Source organism: Rhinatrema bivittatum, chromosome 8 (genome assembly GCF_901001135.1).
Source record: "Rhinatrema bivittatum chromosome 8, aRhiBiv1.1, whole genome shotgun sequence".
NCBI lineage: Eukaryota > Metazoa > Chordata > Amphibia > Gymnophiona > Rhinatrematidae > Rhinatrema > Rhinatrema bivittatum.
Window position 1 is genome coordinate 179,897,606 of NC_042622.1, and position 27,825 is coordinate 179,925,430.

At 47.0% G+C, this 27,825-nt stretch overlaps 1 protein-coding gene across 2 annotated transcripts in view; it reads left to right on the top strand.

Moving 5' to 3' along the window:
- The window catches only part of AATF (apoptosis antagonizing transcription factor), a 96,021-nt gene that overhangs the window by 3,281 nt on the left and 64,915 nt on the right, over positions 1-27,825 (top strand). For both annotated transcript variants that reach the window (XM_029611712.1, XM_029611713.1), the window contains exons 5-8: positions 9,501-9,615; positions 19,941-20,121; positions 21,809-21,976; positions 22,447-22,530. In XM_029611712.1, the coding sequence (XP_029467572.1) occupies positions 9,501-9,615; positions 19,941-20,121; positions 21,809-21,976; positions 22,447-22,530 (548 nt within the window). The remainder of the gene's footprint in view (positions 1-9,500; positions 9,616-19,940; positions 20,122-21,808; positions 21,977-22,446; positions 22,531-27,825) is intronic.

Sequence of the window (27,825 nt, forward strand, 5' to 3'; positions counted from 1 at the left end):
CTACTTCTAGTCAGTAGGTCTATCTGAAATACATAATGGACCAAGTGTGTGCAGACAGCAGCTGAAGATTACTGGGATAGTCCGAAACAGTATTGATTTTTCAGATTTTCGAGGGTTCATTCCACATTGGCATTCTTATGCATTTTAGACTTCCAAAAACTGCTGCTGTCTGATACCTCTGAAACAGTTTAAAGGTAAATTCTAAGACCCAGCGATTTTATAACATGAGTATAAAGAGCGGACTGGGAGGGAACTTCCTAACCCAGCTAACTACCCTACATTTTTTTTTTTTTGTTTTGAAACTTACCTGCTTTCTGGTGCAGCAGCAACTTGCGAGGGCTGGTCGGCTCCCGGTGCGTGCTTTAGCGGGAGCAGTGCCTAATGGCGCTTTCCATGCCCGCCCCATTTTCACAAACCCTTTCTTCTGCGCGTATGGGCAGATACGTGCGAGGCTGTGGGCGTTTTAAAATCCCCGCGGTGCACGCCCGTCTCATCCATGCATGTATCTGCCCGTTTTGACGCATGCCAGGCTTTTAAAATTCGGCCTTTTAACTTGCAGAGCTTTAGCATGAACTTCACCCTGACAATAATGGCATGGGAAAGGGAACAAACAGCTTGTGAAAACAAAACCTTTCGCTAATAGAAAAAAAAAGTTTAGAGTGACCAATTTTGTGATAGTTCTGGACACTTTGCCTAGTTAACTTGTGGTCTGCAGCTTTAAATGAAGAGATCGAGAAAACCAAATAGCAGTGGTAGCATCCTTTCCCTGTACGTACCCGGATCAGTCCAGACAGCTGGGTTTTGTCTCCCATCCAGCAGATGGAGACAGAGACATTTTGACTGACTCTGCCACTTAACCCGAGGTGCCACCTGCAGTCTGCCAGTATTTCTCTGCCTCCACCAGATGGTAGAGTTGCAGAATCCTGCAGTCTAAGATTTAAGGGAAAAAAAAAAACCGGGAAAGATAACTTCTTCAGTTAGCCTCCCAAGGGGGTAGTGAGGTCCTGGTGGGACCGTCCCCCCTGGTATTCGAGGCAGGAGAGCTGTTGGTCGGGAATCCTTTTGCAGCTCCCAGAGCCTTGCCGCCATTCAAGGTGACACTGGGGGTCCCAGTTCACTCACCCTGTGAGGATTCACATGAGCCTATGTTGTTTGAAGTCGAGAAAACCAAATAGCAGTGGTAGCATCCTATTCTTTGTGTGCAGATCATACTTGTATTTAACAGGATGTATTACAGATGACAGCAAGCACAGTGTTCAGTATGGGTCAGAAATCCAGTATTCCTGGAGACCTTTAACAGGAACAATGGTTGACATTTTGATATTTTACATTAGCAAAGTATAGAGTGTTAACGGGAACTGTGAATCCAGGGTGGTTCAGGTTAGGGGTTCAGTTACAGTTAAAAAGAAACTTGTACATTTTGACTATTTATTTTTTGCATAACTTGGCAGGCTTAAAGTTACTCTGATTAGCTGTGCTTCCAGCTCCAGCGCTTAATTTGGTGCTCTTATTCTCTTCTATCAATATTGGATCTACACAGGCTTTGTGTAGCCTCCCTTTCTGATGCTATTAAGTGGTGGATGGAGAAAATGAGGAAGAACAATTCATTTCAGAGCTTAGGATTTCTTCAAAGCATCACCTGCCATCAGGGTAAAATCACAGGTGGCATTCCTGTACAGCCAGAATGAACTGAAGCTCTGAGTGGGGTTTTTTCAGTCATGAGACAAGGATATTTGCCGTCCGGGGCTACCAGCTGATGATATCCACTACTGAAATAACACATCCCACTCTTTGGATTCTTGTGTCACTCTGCAGTAGTCGTGTGCTAAAAATGAGTTTTGCTCTCTAGTACCTTCAGTGCTTTCTGCTCAACCCTGCACAGTCAAGTTCAAGCAGCCAGACCGCTCCCTCCCCTTGCCTGACCCCAGGACTGGAGGGATACTTGTCTCAAAGGCACCACTGATGGGCTGTTACTGTATCAGCAGCCGTTTTCCCTCTCTCTCTAGGCATGAATGCACCTCCACCATGCACACAGCTCCAGAAGACAAAGGTGCTGTGTGCCATGTGTTGCCTTCGATTTTTTTTTGTTTTTGTTTTTTATTTTTTTGATGGGGAAAATGAGATGCACCTTTAAGCGGCCTTTCCTTTGGTGCACTAAGTGAGTGCTACATGGCTCGGCCAGTTTTAGGCTCGACGTTCGCCTCAGTGATTTACTGCAAAATTGCTTATAAATGGAGGCAGAAAGTGTTTTGCAGAGCTGGCAGCTTTCAAGCCTAGCACCCATTTGTCACCCAGCATTTCCCTTTGTGTATAGAACAAGAATTAATTAGGCTGCGCTGTAGGAAAAGTTTATGGCCATAATTTATATGGGATGAGTTGCTGTTAAAGAGGCAGTATTGCTTCGGTTAAGCTTTCTTATTTTTCTTTCCTATGTGTGTTTTTTTTTTTTTTCTTTTCTGTTTAATTTCAAGCATTTTAAACAACTCTTAAAGCCACAGTGCATACTAATGGAAGCTATTTTTGCTCAGTTGAAACAGTTGTCTATAAAGTAGAAGACAGTTGTCCCCCATGGTATTCTAGCCTGTTAACCTAAATTAAGAAAAGAGAGTCATTTTTAAAAAATATATATTCTAATTACAATCTAGAATGTAGAAATATGCTTTAGCCAGCATATAGAGTGGTAATTTAATTTAATTTCCAGCTTTAGAATGTGTCTGGATCTGGGGCAGGAAAGGGTGATTATAGATTTTGTTTCCGGTCCTGCTGGCCCCCCCCCCCCCCCCCCCCCCACACACACATGTGGAAGAGCCATTATTTTTTTTAAACACTTCAAGAATAAGAGAGTAGGAGGTAATTGCTCTCCTAAAAACAAGTAGAAGTGGTAACTTATTTTTTTTAAACCTACCCACCCCTTCTGAGCTGAGGACCTGGAAACTCTTTTTGTTAGGGAGAGCTTGCTGGTGCTTTACAGTCAGTTGCTTGGCCATGCATTTGTATCCCCTCAGGGAGGCCTCTTATGGGTTAAGAGGGTGGTTCTATGAAGTTCGGGTGAGAGGACTGCAAAAAGAATCAGAACTCCTCCTAGGAAGCGACCTTGGGAATGGGGCATTCCTCAAGGTACCTGTCCACTGTGCTTTTCTTGCAGTTTTAAGTTTGGAGAGTTTAGGATTTAGACAACCAATTGAATTGAGTTGTTTAACTTGAGATCTTGTCTGCCCTAGTTTTCTGATAACATGGAACAAGCCAGGTATTCCTCCCTTTATAATATGGTGGCAATACCTTGCGATAACCCATCTTGTGCAGTTTATCAAGCCCCATTGTGCAGCGAGCCAATCAGATCGCTGGGCTCACAGACAGCCCCCTCGCCCCCTCCCCCCAACTTTACTTTCTGCTTTGTTGCACTGCCTAGGAAATGCCAGTTAGACCATTCCACTGCACAGTGAGGGGAGATGCCCTTTGTACAATAGGAAATGTCAGTTAGACCATTCCACTGCACAGTGAGGGGAGATGCCCTTTGTACAATAGGAAATGCCAGTTAGACCATTCCACTGCACAGTGAGGGGAGATGCCCTTTGTACAATAGGAAATGCCAGTTAGACCATTCCACTGCACAGTGAGGGGAGATGCCCTTTGTACAATAGGAAATGTCAGTTAGACCATTCCACTGCACAATGAGGGGAGATGCCCTTTGTACAATAGGAAATGCCAGTTAGACCATTCCACTGCACAGTGAGGGGAGATGCCCTTTGTACAATAGGAAATGCCAGTTAGACCATTCCACTGCACAGTGAGGGGAGATGCCCTTTGTACAATAGGAAATGCCAGTTAGACCATTCCACTGCACAGTGAGGGGAGATGCCCTTTGTACAATAGGAAATGCCAGGTAGACCATTCCACTGCACAGTGAGGGGAGATGCCCTTTGTACAATAGGAAATGTCAGTTAGACCATTCCACTGCACAATGAGGGGAGATGCCCTTTGTACAATAGGAAATGCCAGTTAGACCATTCCACTGCACAATGAGGGGAGATGCCCTTTGTACAATAGGAAATGTCAGTTAGACCATTCCACTGCACAATGAGGGGAGATGCCCTTTGTACAATAGGAAATGCCAGTTAGACCATTCCACTGCACAGTGAGGGGAGATGCCCTTTGTACAGTAGGAAATGCCAGTTAGACCATTCCACTGCACAGTGAGGGGAGATGCCCTTTGTACAATAGGAAATGTCAGTTAGACCATTCCACTGCACAGTGAGGGGAGATGCCCTTTGTACAATAGGAAATGCCAGTTAGACCATTCCACTGCACAGTGAGGGGAGATGCCCTTTGTACAATAGGAAATGCCAGTTAGACCATTCCACTGCACAGTGAGGGGAGATGCCCTTTGTACAGTTTATTGAAAAAACACTTAGAAGTCTCAAATATTTTTAAACCTCTTTATAAAACACCTCACTTTAAGGGGGTTTGATTAATTTCTTTGCTTTGTTTGTGTCCTCTCTTGCAATTCCCTTGAAGAGCAGTCTGTAAGAAGCTTTTTAGCATTGGGTAAAAGCAAGCTGCTTCCTTTTTTAATTCGCAGGATGAATATCACTAGTAGTAGGGAGGGGGTGGGCGAATGCAGCCTTGGAGTCGCACTGCTGTAACACATTCTGTCTTGGAGGAAACATCTACAGCCCCCTGTTTTTTATTATTTTCTTTTTACACGAGCTGGGATATCTTTCCCAGTGCTGGGTACTTGTTTAAACTGAACAAGCCATGTTTGCTGAGGGATATGCAGAGGGTTTCTGTCTGGCCCCCAACCGTGGCATGAAGTTGCATGCGTCAGGGTTTTGGGCCTTCATAGAGGTTAATTCCCAGCATCTTGGCTTTTACTTCTGACTTTGGTCTGAGACGGCTGATCCAAATTTGGGATTCTGGAAATAATGAATTGCAAAGGAGCTGCACCATGGTGCATGTGCTGCTACAGCCACACTGTTCTCACGCTCCACCGCATGGCTACACACACACACACACCGTACTCCTCTTCTCGACTTCCTGTTTGCATACATATCTCAGTTCAGGCTCAGCGGCACACCTGATCCCTGAGAGAGATTGCTGGGGTTTATTCCTGGTCTGCTCATTTTGTACATTTTTTTTTTTTCTTTAATCAAGCAAACCATGTTTACATTCATTCTTGTAATCCAGGTAAATTTATAGGTGGTATTTACTGTTTAAGTAGCACTGTAGGTGTACACAGCTCAGTACAAGAATAATTCACATGACCACATTGTCACTTCTCAGAAGAGCTTACTGGCTTGAGATTTTGGAGTCTAAGGAGGCTTGTGTGGCACAGTGAGTTGTCCACATAACAAATACCCAAGAATCCTTTCCAATATGGCCTTGTGTATTTTAGGCAGCGAGGAGCAGGCTGACTTAATTCATTTTGGATTGATCAGATAATTGTCCCTGATCCTCTACTTAGCTGGATTAAGATGCCAAACTATGGTGGAAGGCAAAAGCCTTATAAATGAGACCCAAGAATTGTTGCTTAATTGTACAATAATATCTTTTTTTTATAAAATAACAAAGAAAACCTAAAGCTTATTGGCTGTTTATGAAAGAGCCTAGTGTTGATCCCTTTCCTACATGCTCTTCTCCCTGCCAATCACGTGGCTCTGTGTGTCCTAGATAATTTCAGAAGGGATCCTTTTGAGCTGGAATATGGAGAGAAGAATTATAGTGGCTGTCTAAATTTATCCTGTCCGGAAATCTTTCTGCTCTCCTGAGTTGGGTTTGCTGTTTCGGATCTGCTCTGGGGATAAAGCGCCCGCTGTCACAGCCGCGTCGACCAGCCTTGGAATAATGACACCTAGGCCGTTCTCTTGGAATCCTTTGTGGGAGAACTTGGGGCCTAAATGTTAAGGCTTATTGTTATTCCACGTTGATAATCTCAGCCTTGCTTTAATAATTTTTCCTCATGCCTGGGTAGCCCGCAAGTTACACAATAATCACTCACACAGCTTTGTAATCAATGCCCAAAGTAATAGGATTCCTCTGGCCACCGGCAATTAATATATTTGTGTCTTTTTTAAAACACTAGCAAGTCGGGCCTGAAATACGACTGACTGGCTTTCCTCATTTGCATATTTATTGCAGTGGAAAAATTCTTGTCGAATGATTGATGTTGAGCCTGCCTTTTGAATTCCAAGTAGCACATTATTATGAAATGAAAAATGCCGACCATACAGTTGATTAAAGTTGAAGACACTGGAATCTGTGGGGTTTTTTTTTTTTTTTTTAAATTGTGGGAGAATTAAAGGCATATTTTAATGGATGTTGACAAGAAGTGAACTAACAAAAGCAAAGCAAAGGATTTGCTTGAAAAGATTTAATCAGATGCGTTTCTTGGGGGATTAATTGCTGGGGATGGCTAGGGCAAGTGGCAGGCTTGTGGATTTGAATGAAAGTATTGTTCTTGGGCGAGATCCAATGTGTGTCACTTTGACCTATGATTTTTTTTTTTTTGCTCGGGCTCTGGAAAGAAATCTTTTTTTTTTTGCCTGCACGACCGGCATTCTATCAAGCGTGAGTCATCTTGTGGCCATTTGGGGAGGTACTTCCAAGTACAGGAATATGTTTTAACATCAGATGCATATTTTTGAAAGCGCGTTTATCTGTCAGGCCTAAGTGGAGCGCATGGGAGGTTTGCAGCTGGAGTAAGCCCCCGGGGGTCTCTGGCCCCTGGCAGTGGATGGGTTGGAGAAGGAGGGTTCCAAATGGAGAAACACTAGAGACCAATTCCAACTGAGCTGGAAGGAATGGGGGTGGGGGAGAAGTAACCTGCTTAATCTATCCACCCCCCCTTATTCAGATGGAAATTGAGACCAAAGATTTTTCCTCTGCTGCTGCTTTTTTTTTTTTTTTTTTTTTTGTGTGCGCGCAATGTGAGATAAAATATTCTTTATTTTCCTGCTTATGTTTGTCTGGTGGCTGACGGCATGGTGGAGGAGCGAAGTAACATCGATTTTTTTTCAGGTTTGCTAATCGGATGCCCCAGCGCCTTGGAATGCTGTTACTTATTTTAGAATTCCTCTTTGGAGGCTGCATCTCATAATAAACAGGGGAAACCCCCCCCCCCCTGGGAGACCACCATCCTCTTCTTCCCCAGCTGTTCCTGGGCAGTTTGTTCGTTGCTTCAAATCTGTGGTTCAACAGCATTGGGCTTCCAAGAAGGCTTTGGTGGTCTGCATGGTTGAAATGCAAGCTTCAGTGAGTACAGGCTGGCCAGAGGAGATACGGATAGATAAATATGTAATATCTACCAATAATTGTGAGGATTGTTACAAAAATTGATAAGAGATGAAAGGGGGGCCTGGGCATTGCCTTAAATATTGGTATTGTGAGAAGCAAAGTTGTAGATGACCAGGCCTGAAGTGGCCCAATAGCCCAGGTGGTGGAGACGATCACTGTGGCATATTGTGGGTATGATTTGGAGGGCAGTGGTGTGAAAAGGGTTACGAAGTGGTATAAAGGATATGGAGTTAGGGGGGGGGGGGGAGTTGGTGTTGGGTTGCATATGGGAATTTATATGTACATCGCCCCAAGGTGGATGCATCTCAACTGCGTGGGCCATTTTGGTCTTTATCTGCTGTCAATTAGTGTCATATGATATGTGGGGTTGTGTGTTTTGGTTTTTTTTTTTTGCTTCCCATTTGCTTGCCCTTCTGACTTGAAACTAGATGAGCCCCTCTTGTTTCCCATGTGACTTTTCTGAAATGCCTGCTTAGAGGGTGCTCATTGAAACAAATGTGTGAAAAAACCGCAAGTTAAGGAATAATTCTGTAATAACTTCTGGTACCAGGAAAGCAGTTACCCTATTCTCTGAATTGAATTGATTCTTGCATGTTTTTGGCAGCCAAAACAAGGGTGAGGTACAGCAAATTTACATATAGGCACAATGAGTCCCTGCTGCTAAGAGCTTGTAGACTAAGGGGATAACCCTGTAGTACAAGGAAATAGTGCCCTTGTTAGCCCAGTCAAGTTTCCAGGCTATCCACAATGAATACCGGTGCAAGAGATTTGCATGCACCGCTGCCTTCATATGCAGCTCTATCTCCTGCATATTCATTGTGGATAACCTGAAAACCTCATTGGCTAGGTGTGCCCCAAGGGACGAGGCTGCGAGCCACTGATCTAAGGTCACAGCTAGTGGCTGGAGTAGGACTTGAATGTGACTTTCCTGCTTTCCAGACCCGGACTTCAGCCACTAAACCACCCTCTGTCTTATCAGTCTGGCTCTAAAGGATGCTCTCTCTGATCTTTGCAAAAGAGAGTCTGAACATGTCCCTTAGATTCCAGATGGAGGGAGGGGTGGAAGTAGAGTGGAGTCGCCTTCTCTGTAGCCCTTGGTACTGCTGTACAGAATTGATTTTTGTGGGTTTAGAACAGTAGGGCAGATTGCATCTCTAGTGGGTCTTGTGACACTTTGATGCATGGCCGTGCTTTCCTTGCATGGAGCTTAAATACTCTAGGGCTACTTTTTGACTGGGTGAAAGGATGTATAAGATGAGAACGTAAGAGGGAGTATTAACAGAAAGGCACAAGTTGATTTACTGATATTGGCTGCGAGCTTTCTTGTTGGATTGATAGGCTGTCTTCTCGCTGGAGGCGCTCTCTCCTCTCTCCCCCCCCCCCCCCCCCCCCCCCCCACTGACTTGCGCAAAAAGTAAAGTTGTTCACAAGGGCCACTGTGCAGAGACCGTATTAGAGGGTGATGTACTCTGGGTCTTTTCATGGTTCCCAGTTAAACTGGACATTAAATTCAGGATATTTCTCTGGTTCACATAGGGGCTCTTTATTCTCCTAGATTAGAAGGCAGGGCCTCTAGGAAGAATGACTGTGACTTTCATTCCGTCTTTGAACCTTGGTTCTTCTGTACTGCATTCTTTCCGTGCCAAAAGCAGAATTAAGGAATGAAATGTGATGTTTTCGTTAAAGGCACTGGTTTACAAACAAGTATAATCGTATTATTTAAGCCCTTCCCTTGGCTTGAGTGCCGGTGGAGAATTTTGGTAGTGGCAGTCTCAGATGCTTTGTCATGTCTGTGTTTGGCTCTTGCTGGGGGTGTCATTGTAAGTGTTTACAGCTGCAGAATCATTGAATCTGGGATGGACAAAATTGAGTAGGATTTACTGTCTCTTCTGCTTTAAAAACATGTAAAATGTAAATCTGCCTGCATGGACTATACTTATTTATTTTTTGTGTGCTTTATTTTCAAGAGAGTATATCTTAAGTTGCTCTTCCCATCCCAGTCTGAGACATTGATTGGCCGGAATTGTCAGAGCAGAACAGACAATTAGGGCTGTGCACTAACAGATAGTGCCATTAAATGCAGTGCAAAGTGTGCTGGGGCAGAGATGTGAGGACATGGACTCCAGAAACTGGATTAAGTTCATTCTATAAATTGGATTAATATATGTGTGGTCTGTGTAATAATGATCCTACCGTCTCATGTGTGGCAGATTATAAGGCACTGAAAGCACTGCTGAGATCCCTGGTAGATCTGCAGGATGAGCTGCTTTACCAGTATCCAGATACAAGGCACCTGATAGATGGGAAGGATTTGAAAGCTGATAGGTAAGTCCAGCATCGATCACATATGGTGATGAAGAACAAAATCACTTTTTACATATCCAATTACTCTTGACCCGGATTGATGCCAGAGACCCCTGTTAAGAGGGGGGGAGGGTCCTGATTGGGTGCATTTCAGATGGGAGTTCAGGCAGTTCCCTAACGCACTCGGCCATTCTCCCTGGTTTCTGAATCCTCGCACAGTCCTTGTATTTTCTGTTACTCATTGCTTTCCCACCTGGTACTTCAGTTCAGGCGGGTCCAGGCCACTTCTATATATCCTTCGCTTCCGAGAGGGGATGCCAGGCTGCACAGTGACCTGCTCGCTAATCAGAATGCCTTGTTTAAATTTAATAGCCTTGCATCCATTTAGCGAAAAAAATCTTTTTCTTTTTTGGGGGGTGGTGGTGGGGGGGAGGAGGTCCCTTATGCTAAGATCCTCACGTGAGGGGCTGCGATTGAACTTTATGTACTTGGTTTACACAAACAGGTTTTCATTTCAGCTGTTGTGTAATGTTCTTGTGATTTCATTCCTCTCACGCTCAGATATTCCCATAGCCAGTGAAAACTGCAGAAGGCTCCATGCTGCCTAAACCCTGCAGCCCCCAGTTTCATGATATTTATTTATTTTTGAAGAGCCATTGGCATACACAGCACTGCACAATTTTATTCATGTGCTCGGTGCTCCTGCCAAAAAGAATTAAGCCTGAGCCCGGTGACCCATGAGATTGTCTGGCTCAGAAATCTTCACTCTGCATTGCTCTCTCCCCATGCCATGTACAGCTCTTGCTGTTACAGTACAGCCAGGAGTGTGCGATTTATAAGCCACCACTTATAGCACAAAAGATTGCAGAGAGAGAGCCTGGTCAGGCTAGTAAAGTCTGTTTTCTTTCGTGTAAACTGAAACGAAAAAAAAAAATAAAAGAATGAAGAAATTATCCCCATTTGTGATCCAAGATTGAGCTTCTCCTTTACAAATTTGTTTCTTTAGCAGAGGAGGTGCTCCTGGACTCCACCAGCTGAGCTGTCCACGAGCGCGTCCTCTCAAGAACTTTGCAGACGGTTTTTTTGCTTTTCTTTTTACTCCTGCCATGTATGCTGAGAATTGTGATAATTAATCTTTCACCAAATTAGTTTTTCCTAGAGATAACTCAACCACTGGGAGAGGATCTGCACAAGCTTAGAGGTTGCTTACCCCAGCTTTACATAAGAACATAAGAACATGCCAAACTGGGTCAGACCAAGGGTCCATCAAACTCAGCATCCTGTTTCCAACAGTGGCCAATCCAGGCCATAAGAACCTGGCAAGTCTATCCCATTCTACTGTTGCTAGTAATAGCAGTGGCTATTTTCTAAGTCAACTTAATTAATAGCAGGTAATGGACGTCTCCTCCAAGAACTTATCCAATCTTTTTTTTAAACCCAGCTACACTAACTGCACTAACCACATCCCTTGGCAACAAATTCTAGAGTTCAATTGTGCGCTGAGTGAAAAAGACCTTTTTCCAATTAGTTTTAAATGTGCCCCATGCTAACTTCATGGAATGCCCCCTAGTCTTTTCTATTATCCGAAAGAGTAAGTAACCGATTCACATTTACCCGATCTAGACCTCTCATGATTTTAAACACCTCTATCATATCCCCCCTCAGCCGTCTCTTCCCCAAGCTGAACAGCCCTAACCTCTTTAGTCTTTCCTCATAGGGGAGCTGTTCCATTCCCCTTTATCATTCTGGTTGCCCTTCTCTGTACCTTCTCCATCGCAACTATATCTTTTTTGAGATGCGGCAACCAGAATTGTACACAGTATTCAAGGTGTGGTCTCACCAGGAAGCGATACAGAGGCATTATGACATTTTCCGTTTTATTCACCATTCCCTTTCTAATAATTCAGAACATTCTATTTGCTTTTTTGACTGCTGCAGCACATTGAACCAACGATTTCAATGTGTTATCCACTATGACGCCTAGATCTTTTTTGGGTGGTAGCTCCTAATATGGAACCTAACATTGTGTAACTACAGCATGGGTTATTTTTCCCTATATACATCACCTTGCATTTATTCACATTAAATTTCATCTGCCATTTGGATGCCCAATTTTCCAGTCTCACAAGGTCTTCCTGCAATTTATCACAATCCGCTTGTGATTTAACTACTCTGAATAATTTTGTATCATCTGCAAATTTGATTACCTCATTCGTCGTATTTCTTTCCAGATCATTTATAAATATGTTGAAAAGCACGGGTCCCAGTACAGATCCCTGAGGCACTCCACTAGAAAATTGTCCATTTAATCCTACTTTTCCTGTACGTACCCGGATCAGTCCAGACAGTGGGTTGAGCCTCCTGTCCAGCAGATGGAGACAGAGAAAAACTGAAAGGGTATCCTATATCAGGACAGAGCCCACCCTGCGTCCCTTCAGTATTTCTCTGTCTCCAGCAGATTCAGACATTTGAATCTGCAGTTCCCTAGATTTATCTCCTTTTCTTCTCCTTGGGGATTTCTCTTCTCTTCTTCCCTCTGGGTTGATACAGGATCAAGCAAGTATTGTTAATTTCAATTAAAAGTAAACAAAAAAAAAACAGGGCAAAGTTTACTTGTTGTCTCCTAGCTCTTACTGGGTCCCAGGGGAGACTTGTCCCCTTGAATATTCAGCCTGGGACCCACTTTCCCGGTGACCTCCAGCCTGGCTGCATGGGGTGATACTGGTGGTCCAGTCATTCCCCCTTTTTTGCCTAGTCTGAACCTGTTGAGGTACCTACCTCGGGTCCCATAGCAGAGAGGTGTTTTTTTCCTCTGCTTGATTAAAGTTTCAAAAACAAAAACAAAAAAAAAAGGAAAGATTACAAGACAGACTTGCAGGCAGTCGGCAGTGTTTTCTGGCCAATTTCTGTGGAAGGAGTGAAGCAGGGTTCATTCCCTCGCTCAGGCTCATGGTCAGCTAGGCACTGCCATTTTTCTCTCTGCTCTAGCAGCTGCCCCCCCCACCGGAGCTCATGCCGCGTTCCCCTGCCTGTCTTGCCTGTGGGGAGCCTGCCCCGCAGCTCTCCCTCAACGGGCTCTGTTCAGCATGCCTCCCCGGAGGGGAGGGTCCCTCCAGGGCAGTGACTAGATCTCCAGCTCGGGGTCGGGCTGTGAGATGCACTCCCAGGCAAAAAACTGTGGGAACGGCGGCCATTTTGTCTCCGGAGCTACCTTCTCACACAAGCCCTGCTGAGCCAGCAGAGCCGATTTTTAACCCCGGGCCCAGTTTCTGCCCCCCACTCCCTGCGATTCCTCCCCCCCACCCTTGCCAGGGTGGTCACAGACAAGGGTCCTAGGACCCCGAATGTACAGGCCTCTACTAGGGTCAGGACTGTACCGGATCCCCCTGACCCCCCCCCCCCCCCCCCCCTCAGCCGTCTCCTACGCCGGATGCGGATCCTGATTCAGATTTGGTTCTTCCAGGCCCGCCGGTCGATGGGGATGATCCTCTGGTTCTGCGGCTGTTCCAATGAGAGGAGTTTGAACCGCTCATTCCTTTTGTTCTGGATGAACTGGGAATTGAGGTTCCTCCAAAAGAGCCCCCCACCCCTTCGTCTTCTCGCACTGTGGACCCGGTCCAGGCAGGACTGAGAGCTCCGCCGCGCATCTTTCCATTCCACCCCATGCTGATGCAGCTCCTGCTATGGTAGTGGGAATCTCCCGAGTCAGGTCTAAGGGTGGGCAGGGCGATGGACAAGATTCCCCACCCCTGCCGGACCAATGCCTGGATATGCTTCGGTGTCCGCTGTCACCAAACGTACCACCATCCCGGTGGTAGGGGCCATGGCATTAAAGGATTTGCAGGATCGGAAGCTGGAGCTCCACCTCAAGAAGATCTTTGAAGTTCTGGCTCTTGGAGTCAGGGCGATAGTCTGTAGCAGTCTCATGCAGCGGGCAAGCCTCAGGTGGGTTCAGCAATTACTCAGCACCCAGGACCTCCCGTCTTCAGAGACGGAACAGGCAGAAAGGCTGGAAGGCGAGATTGCGTATGGGGCTGATGCTCTCTCTGATCTCCTCAGGGTGCAAGCCAGAGCTATGGTCTCTGTGGTGTCAACCAGGCGATTGGGCTGCAGACTCCTCTTCTACGTCGCAGTTGGGCACTCTACCCTTCAAGGGTAAGTTACTTTTTGGCGAAGACCTGGACCAGCTTATCAAATCCTTTGGTTGACAACAAGGTTCATAAGCTACCTGAGGACCCGCCCCAAGCAGTCCAGATCCTTTTTTTCCATCGTGCTCTCGCTTCAGGGGACGGCGCAGATTCACCAAACCGCAAGGAAATTTCCAGCGGAATACCTCCACTAGGGATCAGGCATGGCTCCAGTTCTTTTGAGGCCGGCGGCCCTTCCGCGACAATACCCACCAAGGTTCCGCCGCCAAGCCCTCTCAATGAGATGCGGCCGGCCCATTCCTCCATTCCAGATTTAGGTGGTTGGCTGTCCCTATTTCTCGAGGAATGGGCCAAGATTACTTCGGATCCGTGGGTCCTTGAGGTGATCGAAAAAGGTTACGCTTTAGAGTTTGCTTGAGATCTCCTGGACCTCTACCTAATCTCTCCCTGCGGACCACGGAAACGGCCGACGGTGGGCCAGACGCTCGACAGGCTTCTAGTGCTCGGCGCCATAGTCCCGGTTCCCCCACAGGAGCAGGGATCCAGCCAGTATTCCATCTACTTCGTCGTTCCCAAAAAGGATGGATCCTTCCGGCCGATCCTGGATCTCAAGAGAGTCAACCGGGCCCTCGAGGTCCCCCACTTCTGCATGGAGACTCTGAAGGCGGTCATAGCGGCAGTCTGTATGGGCGAATACCTCGCTTCTCTAGATTTAACAGAAGCCTACCTTCACATCCCGATCCGGCAAGAACACCAAAAGTTCCTCCGCTTCAAAATTCTAGATAACCACTATCCGTTTCGGGCACTTCCTTTCGGGCTAGCTTTACCAAGGTAATGGTGGTAGTGGCAGCCTTCCTCCGGTGAGAGGAAGTCCTGGTCCATCCGTACCTGGACAACTGGCTCATTCGGGCAAAGTCAGAGGAATTGTGTATTATGGCAGTCAACCGAGTATTGTCTGTCCTCTCCTCCCTTGGGTGGATAGTCAACTTCTCCAAGAGCTGCCTCAAGCCCTCCCAATTCCTGGGAGCCCGCTTCGACACCCGTGTGGGCAAAGTTTTGTTACCCGAGGTTCGGGCGCTCAAGCTTATGGATCAGGTTCCATCTGATATCCCTCTCAGTCCCAAGCTGTGGGGACAATCTCCAGGTTCTGGGCTCGATGGCTTCAACTATAGATTTGGTTCCTTGGGCTTTTGCGCATATGCGTCCATTACAGAAAGCCTTGCTGTGCCGCTGGAAGCCGGTCTCTGAGGAGTTTCGGTTGCCCCTGCCGCTCTCTGATGCTACCATAGCCGACATACAGTGGTGTCTCTCTCCCACCCACCTATTGAAAGGGATGCCGCTGGAAACTCCTCGGTGGATCATTGTAACGACTGACGCCAGCCTCTCCGGCTGGGGAGCAGTGTGTCAGGCTCAATCTATGCAGGGATGCTGGTCCCCAGTTCAATCCCGCTGGCACATCAATCATCTGGAGGCTTGGGCAGTCCATCTGGCACTCAAGGTCTTTCTGCCTCTGATCCGTCGCAAGGCGGTGTGGGTCCTCTCCGACAACGCCACCATGGTAGCCTATATCAATCGGTAGGGGGGCACCAGGAGTCGCCCGGTGGCCCTGGAAGCCAGTAAGCTATTAGCCTGGGCGGAACGTCACCTGGATCAGCTGGCAGCCTCCCACATAATGGGGAAGGAGAATGTTCAAGCCGACTTCCTCAGCTGGCAACGTCTAGACCCCGGAGAGTGGGAGCTGTCTGGGGCAATGGACCTGATTGTGCGCAGGTGGGGAGTCCCTCACTTAGACCTGATGGCTATTCTGAACAACGCAAAGGCTTCCAGATTCTTCAGCTGCAGAAGGGAGCACTGCTCCGAAGGGGTAGATGCCCTGGTTCTTCTTTGGCCCCTTGACATTCTCCTATACATGTTCCCACCTTGGCCTCTGGTGGGAAAGGTTCTCAGAAGGATAGATCTTCACAGGGGGGCCTGTCATTCTCGTAGCACCGGAGTGGCCTCGGCAGCCATGGTTCGCTGATCTGGTGAACTTTGCGACGGACGGTCCACTTCGTCTCTGGCACCTCCCAAATCTGCTCCGTCAGGGTCCAGTATTTTTCGATCAGGCGGATCGCTTTTGTCTAGTGGTCTGGCTTTTGAGCGGCAGCGTCTGAGGAGGAAGGGCTATAAGGAAGAGGTTATATCTACTCTGCAGGCTCGTAAGCCCTCCACCTCCCTTGCTTACGTCTGGCTCTGGAGAGTGTTTTAGAAAGTCTATGACGAGTCTGGCACACAAGGCTTCGGTATCTCTGGTCCTCTCTTTCCTGCAGAATGGCCTTTCCAAGGGTTTGTCTTTCAATTCTTTGAGAGTGCAGGTTTCGGCCCTTGGGTCTCTCTTAGGTACTATCGATGGTTACGCGGTAGCAGCCCACCTGGACGTCGTTCGATTCCTCAAAGGGGCCAAGCACTTGAATCCGCCTTTACGGGCTACTTGTCCTTCCTGGAGTCTTAACTTGGTGCTTCGGGTCCTTTATGGGGCGCCCTTCGAACATCTCCGGTAAGCTACGCTTAAGGATCTAACACTTAAGACAGTGTTTCTTGTTTCTGTTTGTTCCTCAAGGAGGGTGTCCGAGATTCAGGCGTGTCTTGTAGGGAGCCTTTTCTTCGCTTTTCTGATTCAGGTGTCTCCCTCAAGACGGTCCCATTTTTTTTTTTTTACCAAAGGTCGTGTCTTCCTTCCATGTCAATCAGTCGGTGGAACTCCCTGCTTTTTCCACTGAGGACATTGCTAGCACCTCTGGTGGCGACCTACGACGCCTTGACGTAAAGAGTGTCCTACTGCAATATTTAGGTCACAAATGATTTTCGAGTCTCTGATCATCTCTTTGTCTTATGGAGCGGCCCAAATAAGGGTTGCAAGGCTTATAAAGCTACAATTGCTCGTTGGCTAAAAGAGGCGATTGCGTTGGCGTATATCTGTCAGGATCGGTCAGTCCCGGAGGGCTTAAAGGCCCATTCTTTGCGTTCACAGGCTACCTCTTGGGCAGAGAGTCAGTTGGTCTCTCCTCAAGAAATTTGCAGAGCAGCTACTTGGAAGTCTCTGTATACCTTTGCTCATCATTACCGCCTTGATGTCCAGGCGCCAGTGTTTGGTTCCTTTAGTAGGCAAGTGCTTCGAGCGAGACTGTCTCAGTCCCACTCTATTTAGGGAAGCTTTGGTACATCCCTCTATCTGGACTGATCCGGGTACGTACAGGGAAAGGAAAATTGGTTCTTACCTGCTAATTTTCGTTCCTGTAGTACCACGGCTCAGTCCAGACTCCCGACCTTTCTACGTCTGCTCATGATTTTTCCGCTCGAAGCTTTTTCACAGAATCCTGGATTGGCTTCTTCCTACCTGAACTACAAGGCACCGGAGGTATTCATTATATTGTTTTTCATGTAAGAGCAAATACTTAACTGTTGAACCTCTGGGTTCCATTTGACTGTTCAAGTTTATTACTTGCTTGATCTTATTCTGGTTTATCTATCAATAGTTCTTTGTCTGCTTTGATAATGTTTATACTGAAGGGGCGCAGGGTGGGCTCTGTCCTGATATAGGATACCCTTTCAGTTTTTCTCTGTCTCTATCTGCTGGACAGGAGGCTCAACCCACTGTCTGGACTGATCCATGGTACTACAGGAATGAAAATTAGCAGGTAAGAACCAATTTTCCTCTGTTTCCTATCTTTTAGCCAGTTTGTAATCCACGAAAGGACATCAACACCTGTCCCATGACTTTTTACTTTTCCTTGAAGCCTCTCATGAGGAACTTTGTCAAATGCCATCTGAAAATCCAAATACACTACATCTACCGGTTCACCTTTATCTACATGTTTATTAACCCCTTCAAAAAAGTGAAGCAGATTTGTGAGGCAAGACTTGCTTGGGTAAAACCATGCTGAGTTTGTTCCATTAAACCATGTCTTTCTATATGTTCTGTGATTTTGATATTTAGAACACTTTCCACTATTTTTCCTGGTACTGAAGTCAGGCTAACTGGTCTGTAGTTTCCCAGATCGCCCCTGGAGCCCTTTTTAAATATTGGGGTTAGATTAGCCACCCTCCAGTCTTCAGGTACAATGGATGATTTTAATGATAGGTTACAAATTTTTACTAATAGATCTGAGATTTCATTTTTTAGTTCTTTCAGAACCCTGGGGTGTATACCATCCGGTCCAGGTGATTTACTACTCTTCAGTTTGTCAATCAGGCCTACTACATCTCCTAGGATCACCTTGATTTGGTTCAGTCCATCTGAATCATTATCCATGAAAACCTTCTCTGGAACAGGTATCTCCCCAACATCCTCTTCAGTAAACACCGAAGCAAAGAAATCATTTAATCTTTCCACGATGGCCTTATCTTCTTTAAGTGTGCCCCTTTAACTCCTTGATCATCTAACGGTCCAACTGACTCCCTTGCAGGCTTTCTGCTTCAGATATATTTTTAAAAGTTTTTACTGTGAGTTTTTGCCTCTACGGCCAACTTCTTTTCAAATTCTCTCTTAGCCTGTCTTATCAATGTCTTACATTTAACTTGCCAACGCTTATGCTTTATCCTATTTTCTTCTGTTGGATCCTTCTTCCAATTTTTGAATGAAGATCTTTTGGCTAAAATAGCCTCTTTCACCTCACCTTTTAACCATGCTGGTAATCGTTTTGCCTTCCTTCCACCTTTCTTAATGTGTGGAATACATCTGGACTGTGCTTCTAGGATGGTATTTTTTTTTAACAATGACCACGCCTCTTGCACACTTTTTACCTTTGTAGCTGCTCCTTTCGGGTTTTTTCTAACTATTTTTCTCATTTTATCAAAGTTTCCCTTTTGAAAGTTTAGCACTAGAGCCGTGAATTTGCTTACTGTCCCCCTTCCAGTCATTAATTCAAATTTGATCATATTATGATCACTATTGCCAAACGGCCCCACCACCGTTACCTCTCTCACCAAATCCTGTGCTCCATTGAGAATTAGATCTAAAATTGCTACCTCTCTTGTTGGTTCCTGAACCAATTGTTCCATAAACTGTCATTTATTCCATCCAGGAAATTTCTCTCTAGTATGTATTTAATTTACTTGGCAACTTAATTTTTCCAAGCCTCTATTCATTTAAAAGAGGTCAATTCCAAAAATGGCGGAGTGCTTAACTTTTTGGCTTCCTAAGTTAAGCTGGCTTTCAGCTGACTGGCTAGTTAGATTTTGGTGAAAAATCATCCTAAATCTAGCAAGCTGAGTTTTTTAGTCTTCTAGATTTAGAACAGAAGTTACTACCCTTAACAGAAACATGGGAGTAGCTTGAATGGAGCGACAGTTACTGCCATAAAGAAATTGCTGGGCAAACTGAATGAACCATTTGGTCTTTTTCTGCCATCATTGCCATGTTACTGTGTAGATTTTGGATGCTCATATGGATTCCTTAAACTTAACTGTAAATCACTGAAACCTAGGTGGGAGAAATTTTAGACTTTCAGCCCGATCAGCATTCAAAGGCTTTCATCTAGCTGGCTGACCACCTTACTTAGCTTGAACCCTCTAAAGCCTGACCCCCAAGGCATTAATGCTTCCTGTACCGATTGCTCACGCTTGTCTCTTCATCCTCTGGTAGGGTCCAGTTTGCAGGTTGCTCGATTCCACCTGTCTGCGTGGCGGAGCACTGTTGGGGGCAGTAAAGTGATGCCAGAAGGGGGGGGCGTGGTGCAGCGTTCCAGTCTTCAGTAGCACATAGATCCCTTCGGGGAGGGAGATGACGAGAGAGAGAGAGTGCGGAGGCCATCTAGTTGTTTATATGCTCTCTGACAAATCAACAGCTGCTTTTAAATGGCATTCAAACAGCTATGGATAATGTTTTGTTTTTTTTGCATAGCATTGCAGAGGAGATGTGCCTCATGGAACACACCGAGCACCGTCCTCCTGTAGCCTCGCGAGCAGGCACAGGATTGTGAACGGTAGTGCGCTCCCCTGGTTAGCCTTGGGGCCTCCATATTTATTTATTTTTTTTTTTTTTGCCATTTGCTGCAGCAGAGTCAGAGCTGGAAGTCAACGCCATTTAGGGACCTTTTTGAGAAGGCAGAAAGTTGCCTTTGCCCGGCATTTTCTGCGCCCGTCCGTGTTTTTCTTACAGGGTGCTCATTTCCGAGAGAGGTTTTTCTAAAGGCCGGATTGAAACCGTTTGTTCTCCAGTGGCGAAGATGAGGAGGAGATGTTGGCGAAGAAGCAGAGAAATGCACCAAAGAGGAAGCTGGAGATGGAGGAGTACTCTGACTTCATGGCTAAGCGGTTTGCTGGTTTCCGAACATTTCGCAACAGCACTCTGCAGAAGTGGTATGACAAGACCAAGCTGGCCTCTGGGAAATTTGGGAAGGCAAGTCAAGGCTGGGTGGTATTCGTTCAATTTTATTTTATTTTATATTTTTTAGAATCTTGTGGTGAGCTCTGCCAGATTGGTAACCCCAAAAACCAGCACCCTTCCCTTTCTTCACAGACTGCAGTAGCACGGGCTTCTTCTAGGCTGCCCTGATCTAGTTTCAAGGGGTGACTTCTAAACCATTTAGGAAAGGGATCATTCTGTGTGCCAGTCAAGCTGCCAGCTGAGAATATTTAGGTTTGCCGACATGAAACGAGTTGCTGGGTCTCAGTCCATGCCACTGAGCGGGCAGGGTTTTCACATCTGTCTACAGCTATAAACAGATGCAGACAGATGTGAAATCCCTGCCCCCTCTGAGACACGGACTGACACCACACCAGCTGATTACATGTAAATAGCGCTTTCCTTTTGGCAATGTTCTTTTATAAAACTGACCACCCTGGCATGCAGGTAATAGTGAGCACATAACACCTATATGTGCACGCTTTCTCCCATATTTGGGAGAGGTGTAATGGGCTGGGGCCTGGGTTGGCTGTTGTCATTTACATGCACGCTGTTTTCATTTAGGAAAGTGCATGCATACATTTTCATAGCAAAACTATCCACACCAAACAGCAGATGAAATTATGTTCAGGTAGTTGTGCCAGGGTAATTTTTCAAAGCAGAGTTACACATATAAGTTCACTTTGCAAATTTCTATAACTAATGTGTATAACAGCCCGCAAATTAACAAAATCTCCCCCCCGCCGGTGTGGGTGTTTTTTATTCAGTCTTTAAATAATATTAATGTTAAGAAAATAACTGGGCTTTGAAAAGGTAAGTATCTCCACTTTCAAATGTCCTTTTGTTTTTCGTCCTATTCAGGGTGTCTTGGCTTCTAATGTGTGTTGACTGTGTTTTAGAAGTCAGCTCCATTCTTTTTTAACCCCCTTGTCCGCCCCTCTCCTTGGCGGCTCACGCTTTCCCTTTTCGCACTGCCTGTACACTCCGTGTGACCCCAATTACTCTGAACGCTGTTTGAAATCTTTTCTGCTTAGTTATAGGGCTGGGATGAATTGATGGAAGAAGAACCCTGGCTACAGCAGTACTCAGATTAACTGGAGGCGTCAAGAATGTCCCTGCATGTGAGGAAAGGGAACAGAGAGGAGAAGGCCTAAAAGCAGGAATAGTGCACTTACATGGAGCTGATTTATGCTCTGCTTTAGAGCAAAAACCAGCTCTCTGTCAAGAGACCAGGGTATCCCTAGGAAAGAGGGGGAAAAACAGAAATATTTTCCTGCAATCCTTAAAGAAGAAACTACGCTGTTATTCATTATGAAGCTCATAATTCTTTGCCTTTCAAAATTTATTTGTAGAAGTTTTGCTTTTTAATCTTCTTACCAACCCCTCTTCATGCTTTAGCAAATGATTTTAGTAACATACTGAGGCTTACAGTGAGACAAAAATGGGACTTCTTTTTTTTAAATCAAAGTTGATGCATTAATCAAAAATATTCAGTTAGGTGCACTGACATGACCTGATGAGATGTTAACTTGAGCTGAGTGCTAATGCAGCTGGTCTGAGTGAGGGACTGCTTCCTTACTCAGTGCAGCACTTAAAGATAAGGAGATGGACAGAGAGGGTTAGAGATGGATGTCTCTGGTGTCCGCATCCCGTTATCTGACACTGGTTAATGTTCCTGCAGGGTTTCATCGCCTTTGAACGCTCAGTCCTGACTCAGATCGATCAGATCCTGATGGACAAAGAGCGATTGCTACGTCGGACTCGGACTAAGCGCTCTGCCTACAGAATATTGGGGAAAGTGGAGGCTGAGTCTGGGCCAGTGCAGGAACTGGTGCCAGGAGAGGAGCCGGTAAGGACTATAGTGTACTTTGGCTTCACATACCATAAGACAAGCATTCAGTAGATTGCTTAGAATTGTGCACGCATCCTGCGGGGCATTAACTGTTTGTCCAAAGTCATGTCACTTTTCTTCTTAATGACAGCCAGTAATGGTATAGATATAGCATTTATTATCTCTTAGAGAGCTATCAGTTTACAGCATGGACCCTGCCTTCAAATGCTGCTTACTTTGCCAGTTGCCCATGTGGTGACTGGAGGCCCTGTCCCCAGGTCACAGAGAGATGGAGGCTGCAAAAAGTGTCTGGGGCCTCTGTGTGTGGATGGCTTATCCAGCAACTGGGTCCCAGTGTGTTCTGCACCATTTCAGCCAAAGCTGGGAGCAGAGCTTAGACACCATATCTTTCTTTAAACCTGTACTGGAAGGAGCAGGCCATGCGTGTGCTTCCATTTCACTCACTGTCTCTCTTTCTGCTGTTGCAGGAGGCCTTGCCTCAAGGAAAAGCCAACGCCCACCTGAAGGACTTGGATGAGGAGATTTTTGATGACAGTGACTTTTACCATCAGGTACCTGTAAACTCGTTACTTCATCACGGTGTCAGAACCGTCTGCTCTTTGCCCCAAACCTACCTCATCCGAAACGGAAAGACAAATCCCCTCTTTCTTACCTATGAGTCTCGGCGGTTTCCTACTTGTGACCCAGCAAAGACTGGAGATGTAATCACAGAGCCTAATAAAAAAAAATTCGTATCCAAATATTTAGTTTCAGAAGGCACAGCAGCTAAACCAGAGAAATTGTTTTATATTTATGTAATGCCAGTAAGTTGTAGTGGAGCGTTTGTCTTCTCTTCCCTGTCCCATTTTCCAAGCAAATGCCTCATCTTGTCTCCCATTTGCAGGTCTTCTGCAATCCACTGGTAGATTCTGTTCCCTGTACGTAACACGGATCAGTCCAGATTCCTGGGTTTTGCCTCCTCTCCAGCAGATGGAGACAGAGAAGTTTTGATGGACTCCGTCCTATACCCCTGAGGTGCCTCCTAGAGTCTGTCAGTATTTCTCTGTCTCCAGCAGATGGTGGAGATGCAAATCTCTTCAGTCTGGATTCACTAGAATTGGTTTTGTAGGTTTGGTTTATATATTAGTTAACTAAGGCTTGAATTAGTGAAAGGCTTTGGTTTAGTTTTTAGGTTTAAAAAAAAAAAAGATAAGGTATTTTAAGCCTCCCAGGGGGTTGTCAGGTCCTGGTGGGAGCATCCCATCTGGTAATAAAGGCTGTGGAGCAGAGGGTTGAGAACCCGGTTACCTGCCCTTGCTGGCAACTGAGGGTGATACCGGGGAGCCCGATTCACTCACCCTCAGAGGGGGAGGCAGCGCTTCTGTTTTACAAAAAAAAAAAAAAACCAAGTTGACAGGACGATCGAGGTAATTTTTTTTATTACTTTCACAGACCAGTGTCCTCTTCGTTTCCGCCCCCCTCACCGCCGCTACCTTTTCAGCTTCCCTGAAGCCGCTAAGCTCCCGGTCAAATTTTAGTCCGTTGTTATGCCGTGTGGTGCGGCCTGCTTGCTGCGTGGGAGCGCTCGCGCGGCTCTATTTGCTTGGACTGCATCTCCGGAGGAGAGGGCACCTTGGGGAGGGCGGCGGCCGAATCTTCTCGCGATGGTGGTTCCCGGAGGTGCAGAGAGCCTGGGAGGCTAGAGGAGCAGCATTGGCCCTCAGACCCGTTCCTGCTTAGCGCGGGAATGGAGGCCATCTTGCAAACTTTCAGGGCACAGGAGCAAGCAGCCTTGCGGGGAGGGAATTCCCCACAACCTCTGTCACCGCAACCTGGGTCCTCTGGGGAGGGGGGGGGGGGCGCGATTTGCAGGCGGACCATGTCCACTCATCAGGAGATGACCCTGGAGGGGGCCTCTGATGATTCTTCTTCATCGTTCTCCGACGAATTTGTTTTGCTGCTCCACAAGGCCTTTAAGGCTCGGAAAGCAGCTAGGAAGTATGGCAGCAGGGTCCCTTGTTCGGTTCCAGCACCCTCGGAAGGGGGCAAGGATGCCGTCTTGGCCCATAAGCGCTCCAAGTCCCCATAGGGGATGGGGTCCACAAAGTCCAAACGGCCTCTCTGATCTCTTTTTTGTCCGGCGGACAGAGCATTCCAGTGGGGAGGAGACGTGCCCGCAGGATCCTCAGGGTCCTGATGCGGATCAGGTTAGCCATCTACATTCTACCAAGCAAGCTGGCACACCAGTAGTAGAAGGTGATGATCCAAAGGTGGTGCGCTTATTCCGGAAGGATGAATTGGGGGCCCTCATCCCAGCTATTCTGGAAGAGTTGGGGATTGAGTTACCTCAGGAGGATTCATGGCTGGGCGATGTGGACCCGGTAATGGTCGGACTCAGAGGTCCAGCTCGGTCTTTTCCCTTCCAAATTTCAGTCTCTGACCTATTATTTCGCGAATGGGACACTCCGGACTTGGGCTTGAAAGTCAGCCGAGCTATGGACAAATTGTACCCGTTACCAGAGGAAGCCTTGGACCTCCTCAAAGTGCCCAAAGTGGATGCGGCGGTTTCCGCAGTCACAAAAAAGACCACCATCCCGGTGACCGGAGCCATAGCCCTTAAAGATTTACAGGATCGCAAATTAGAATTGCAGCTTAAGAAGATTTTTGAAGTCTCGGCTCTTGGGGTCCTTGCCACCATGTGCAGCAGTTTTGCACTTAGGGCCAGCCTCCGCTGGGTGCAGCGCTTACAATCTGCAGCATCCCTTTCTGATACAAAAGCAGTTCAGGCTGGTCGGCTGGAGGCCGCAGTCGCCTACAGTGCAGATGCGCTTTATGATCTCTTGCGCACTTTGGGTAGAACTATGATTTTGGCGGTTTTGGCCTGTAGACACCTATGGCTCAGGAACTGGTCCGTGGATGTTTCTTCAAAAGCCCAGCTAGGATCCTTTTAAGGGAAAGCTGCTCTTCGGCCAACAAATGGAGGACATGATTAAGTCTCTCAGAGAGAACAAAGTCCATAAATTGCCAGAGGATAGACCTAGGACGAGGGGATCCTTTCCCCAGCGTTCGAGGTTCCGGGGGAATCGCCGTTCTCGATCTTCCTGGTCCTCATCTCGGCAGGGTCCTAGCCAGCAACACTCCTGGAATCAGTCCTTTCGAGGCCGATGTCCTGGAAGAGACGGTCCTCCGCAATCCCACAGGGGTCTCAAGTCTTCACAATGAAGCAATGCCGGTTCACTCCCCATACCAGAGATAAGGGGCAGGCTGTCCCTTTTTCTAGGGGAGTGGACCAGTTTGACCTCCGACCGGTGGGTCCTAAATATAATAGAACATGGGTATGCTTTAGAGTTTGCTCAGCCGCTCCGGGAGCGATTTCTGGTTTTCCCATGCTCTTACGAGCAAAAACGTCTGGTTGTGCACAACACCATAAGATGTCTGCAGGACTTGGGCGCCATAGTACCAGTACCCACAGGAGAACTCGGGCAAGGTTGCTACTTCATTTACTTCGTGGTACCCAAAAAGGAAGGCACTTTCCGACCCATCCTTGACTTAAAGAGAGTCAATCGGACCCTAAAGGTGCCTCGGTTCCGCATGGAAATTCTTCGCTCTGTGATAGCGTCCTTCACAGGGGAGAGTTCTTGGCATCTCTAGACCTGACAAGCATACCTGCACATACCCATCCGACCCGACCATCAGAAATATCTGCGGTTCACAATCCTCGGACATCACTTTCAATTTTGTGCACTGCCTTTTGGTCTGGCAACAGCACCCAGGGTGTTCACCAAGGGTAATGGTGGTTGTAGCAGCGGCTTTCTGGAAAGAGGATATACTGGTGCATCCCTACCTGGACGATTGGCTGATTCGAGCGAAATCGGAGGACCTTTGTCGAAAGGCAGTTCAGCGGGTCCTGCAACTGTTGAGCTCGTTAGGCTGGGTTGTCAATCCCGACAAGAGTCATCTAGTTCCTTCCCAGTCCTTGGAGTTTCTGGGTGCTTGGTTTGACATGCTCTTGGGCAAAGTTTTTCTTACCGAGGAGAGACTGACCAAGGTTCAAACTCAGGTAGAGTCTTTGTGGTCCATGTATCATCCCAGAGTCTGGCATTATTTACAGGTTCTAGGTTCGATGGCTTCCACTCTCGATCTGGTCCCATGGGCCTTTGCGCATATGCGTTCTCTTCAGTCAGCCTTACTCTCTCTTTGGAATCCGCTTTCCGAACCGTTTCATCTGCTCCTGCACTGACGGACTCTGCGCGTTCCAGTCTTCCTTGGTGGCTCTTCCCGGACAATTTGCGTCGAGGGGTGGATTTGGAAATTCCCTCTTGGACAGTGGTAACAACCGATGCCAGCCTATCAGGTTGGGGAGCAGTCTGTCGGGGGAGAGCGTTGCAGGGACAGTGGTCAATAATGGAGTCGTCCTGGTCGATCAGTCGATTGGAGACCAGAGCAGTTCAGTTGGCTCTGCAGGTCCTCCTTCCCTTGGTAAAGGGAACAGCGGAAAGAGTACTCTCCGACAATGCGATGACAGTGGCCTACATCAGTCGTCAGGATGGAAACAAGAGTCATCCAGTGGCGATGGAAACCCATCTTTTAATCAGCTGGGCAGAGCAACACCTGTACAAGACAGCAGCCTCTCACATTGCCGGAGTAGACAACGCACAGACCGATTTTCTCAGCCGCCACCAGTTGGACCCGGGAGAGTGGGAACTCTCCTAGGAGGCCTTTCATCTTCTGTGCAACCACTGGGCCCAACCCTCCATGGACCTGATGGCGATGTATCGCAATGCCAAGGCTCCTCGATTCTTCAGTCGGCGACGGGAGCCAGGAGTAGAAGGGGTGGATGCTCTGGTCCTTCCCTGGCCAAAGGACATTCTGTTGTACGTATTTCCGCTGTGGCCGTTGGTCGGCAAGGTTCTGCGCCACATCGAGGCTCATCCGGGCAAAAGGATACTCGTAGCGCCAGAGTGGCCACAGTGCCCATGGTTTGCGGACCTCGTGAATCTAGCAGTGGACAGACTGCTGAGATTTCATCCGTCTCCGAATGAAAGGCCCTGTTTGTTTATGAGAGACAGATCACTTCTATCTAGCAGCATGGCTTTTGAAAGGCAGAGATTAAGGAGTAGGGGTTACTCGGATGCAGTGATTGCCACGCTCTTACATTTCCGTAAGCCTTCTACCTCCATGGCGTACATTAGAGTTTGGGGTTTTTTCGAGAACTGATGTCTGAACCACGAGGTGGAGCCGTCCAGGGCTTCAATTGCGGATGTTCTGGCCTTTTTACAGGCAGGTCTAGCTAAAGGGTTGGCATTTAATTCCCTACGAGTTCAGGTGGCAGCCCTTGGTTGTTTTTGGGGTAAAGTGCAGGGCATTGCCCTAGCATCCCATCCAGATGTGACTTGTTTTCTGCGTGGGGCTAAGCATCTGCGTCCTCCCGTTCGGAACCCTTGTTCCTCATGGAAGCTGAATCTGATACTCCATGCCCTTTGAATGCACCTTTTGAGCCGTTAAAGCGAGCGACCCTGAAGGATCTGACATTGAAGGTCGTGTTCCTTTTAGCTATTTCCTCAGCAAGGCGTGTTTTGGAGCTTTAGGCATTATCTTACAGGGAGCCCTTCTTAAGGATTTCGGAGGCAAGGTTCTCCTTGCGGATGGTTCCCTCCTTTCTCCTGAAAGTGGTGTCTCCTTTCATGTGAATCAGTCGGTGGAGCTCCCTTCCTTCGCAGTCCTGGATTCTTCTATTTCAGAGTCTAGGGATTTAAGAAAGTTGGACGTAAAACAGGTGTTGTTGCGTTACTTGGAGGTCACGAACATTTTCCGTCTCTCGGACCATCTGTTTGTTCTGTGGAGTGGTCCCAGGAGGGGTCATAAAG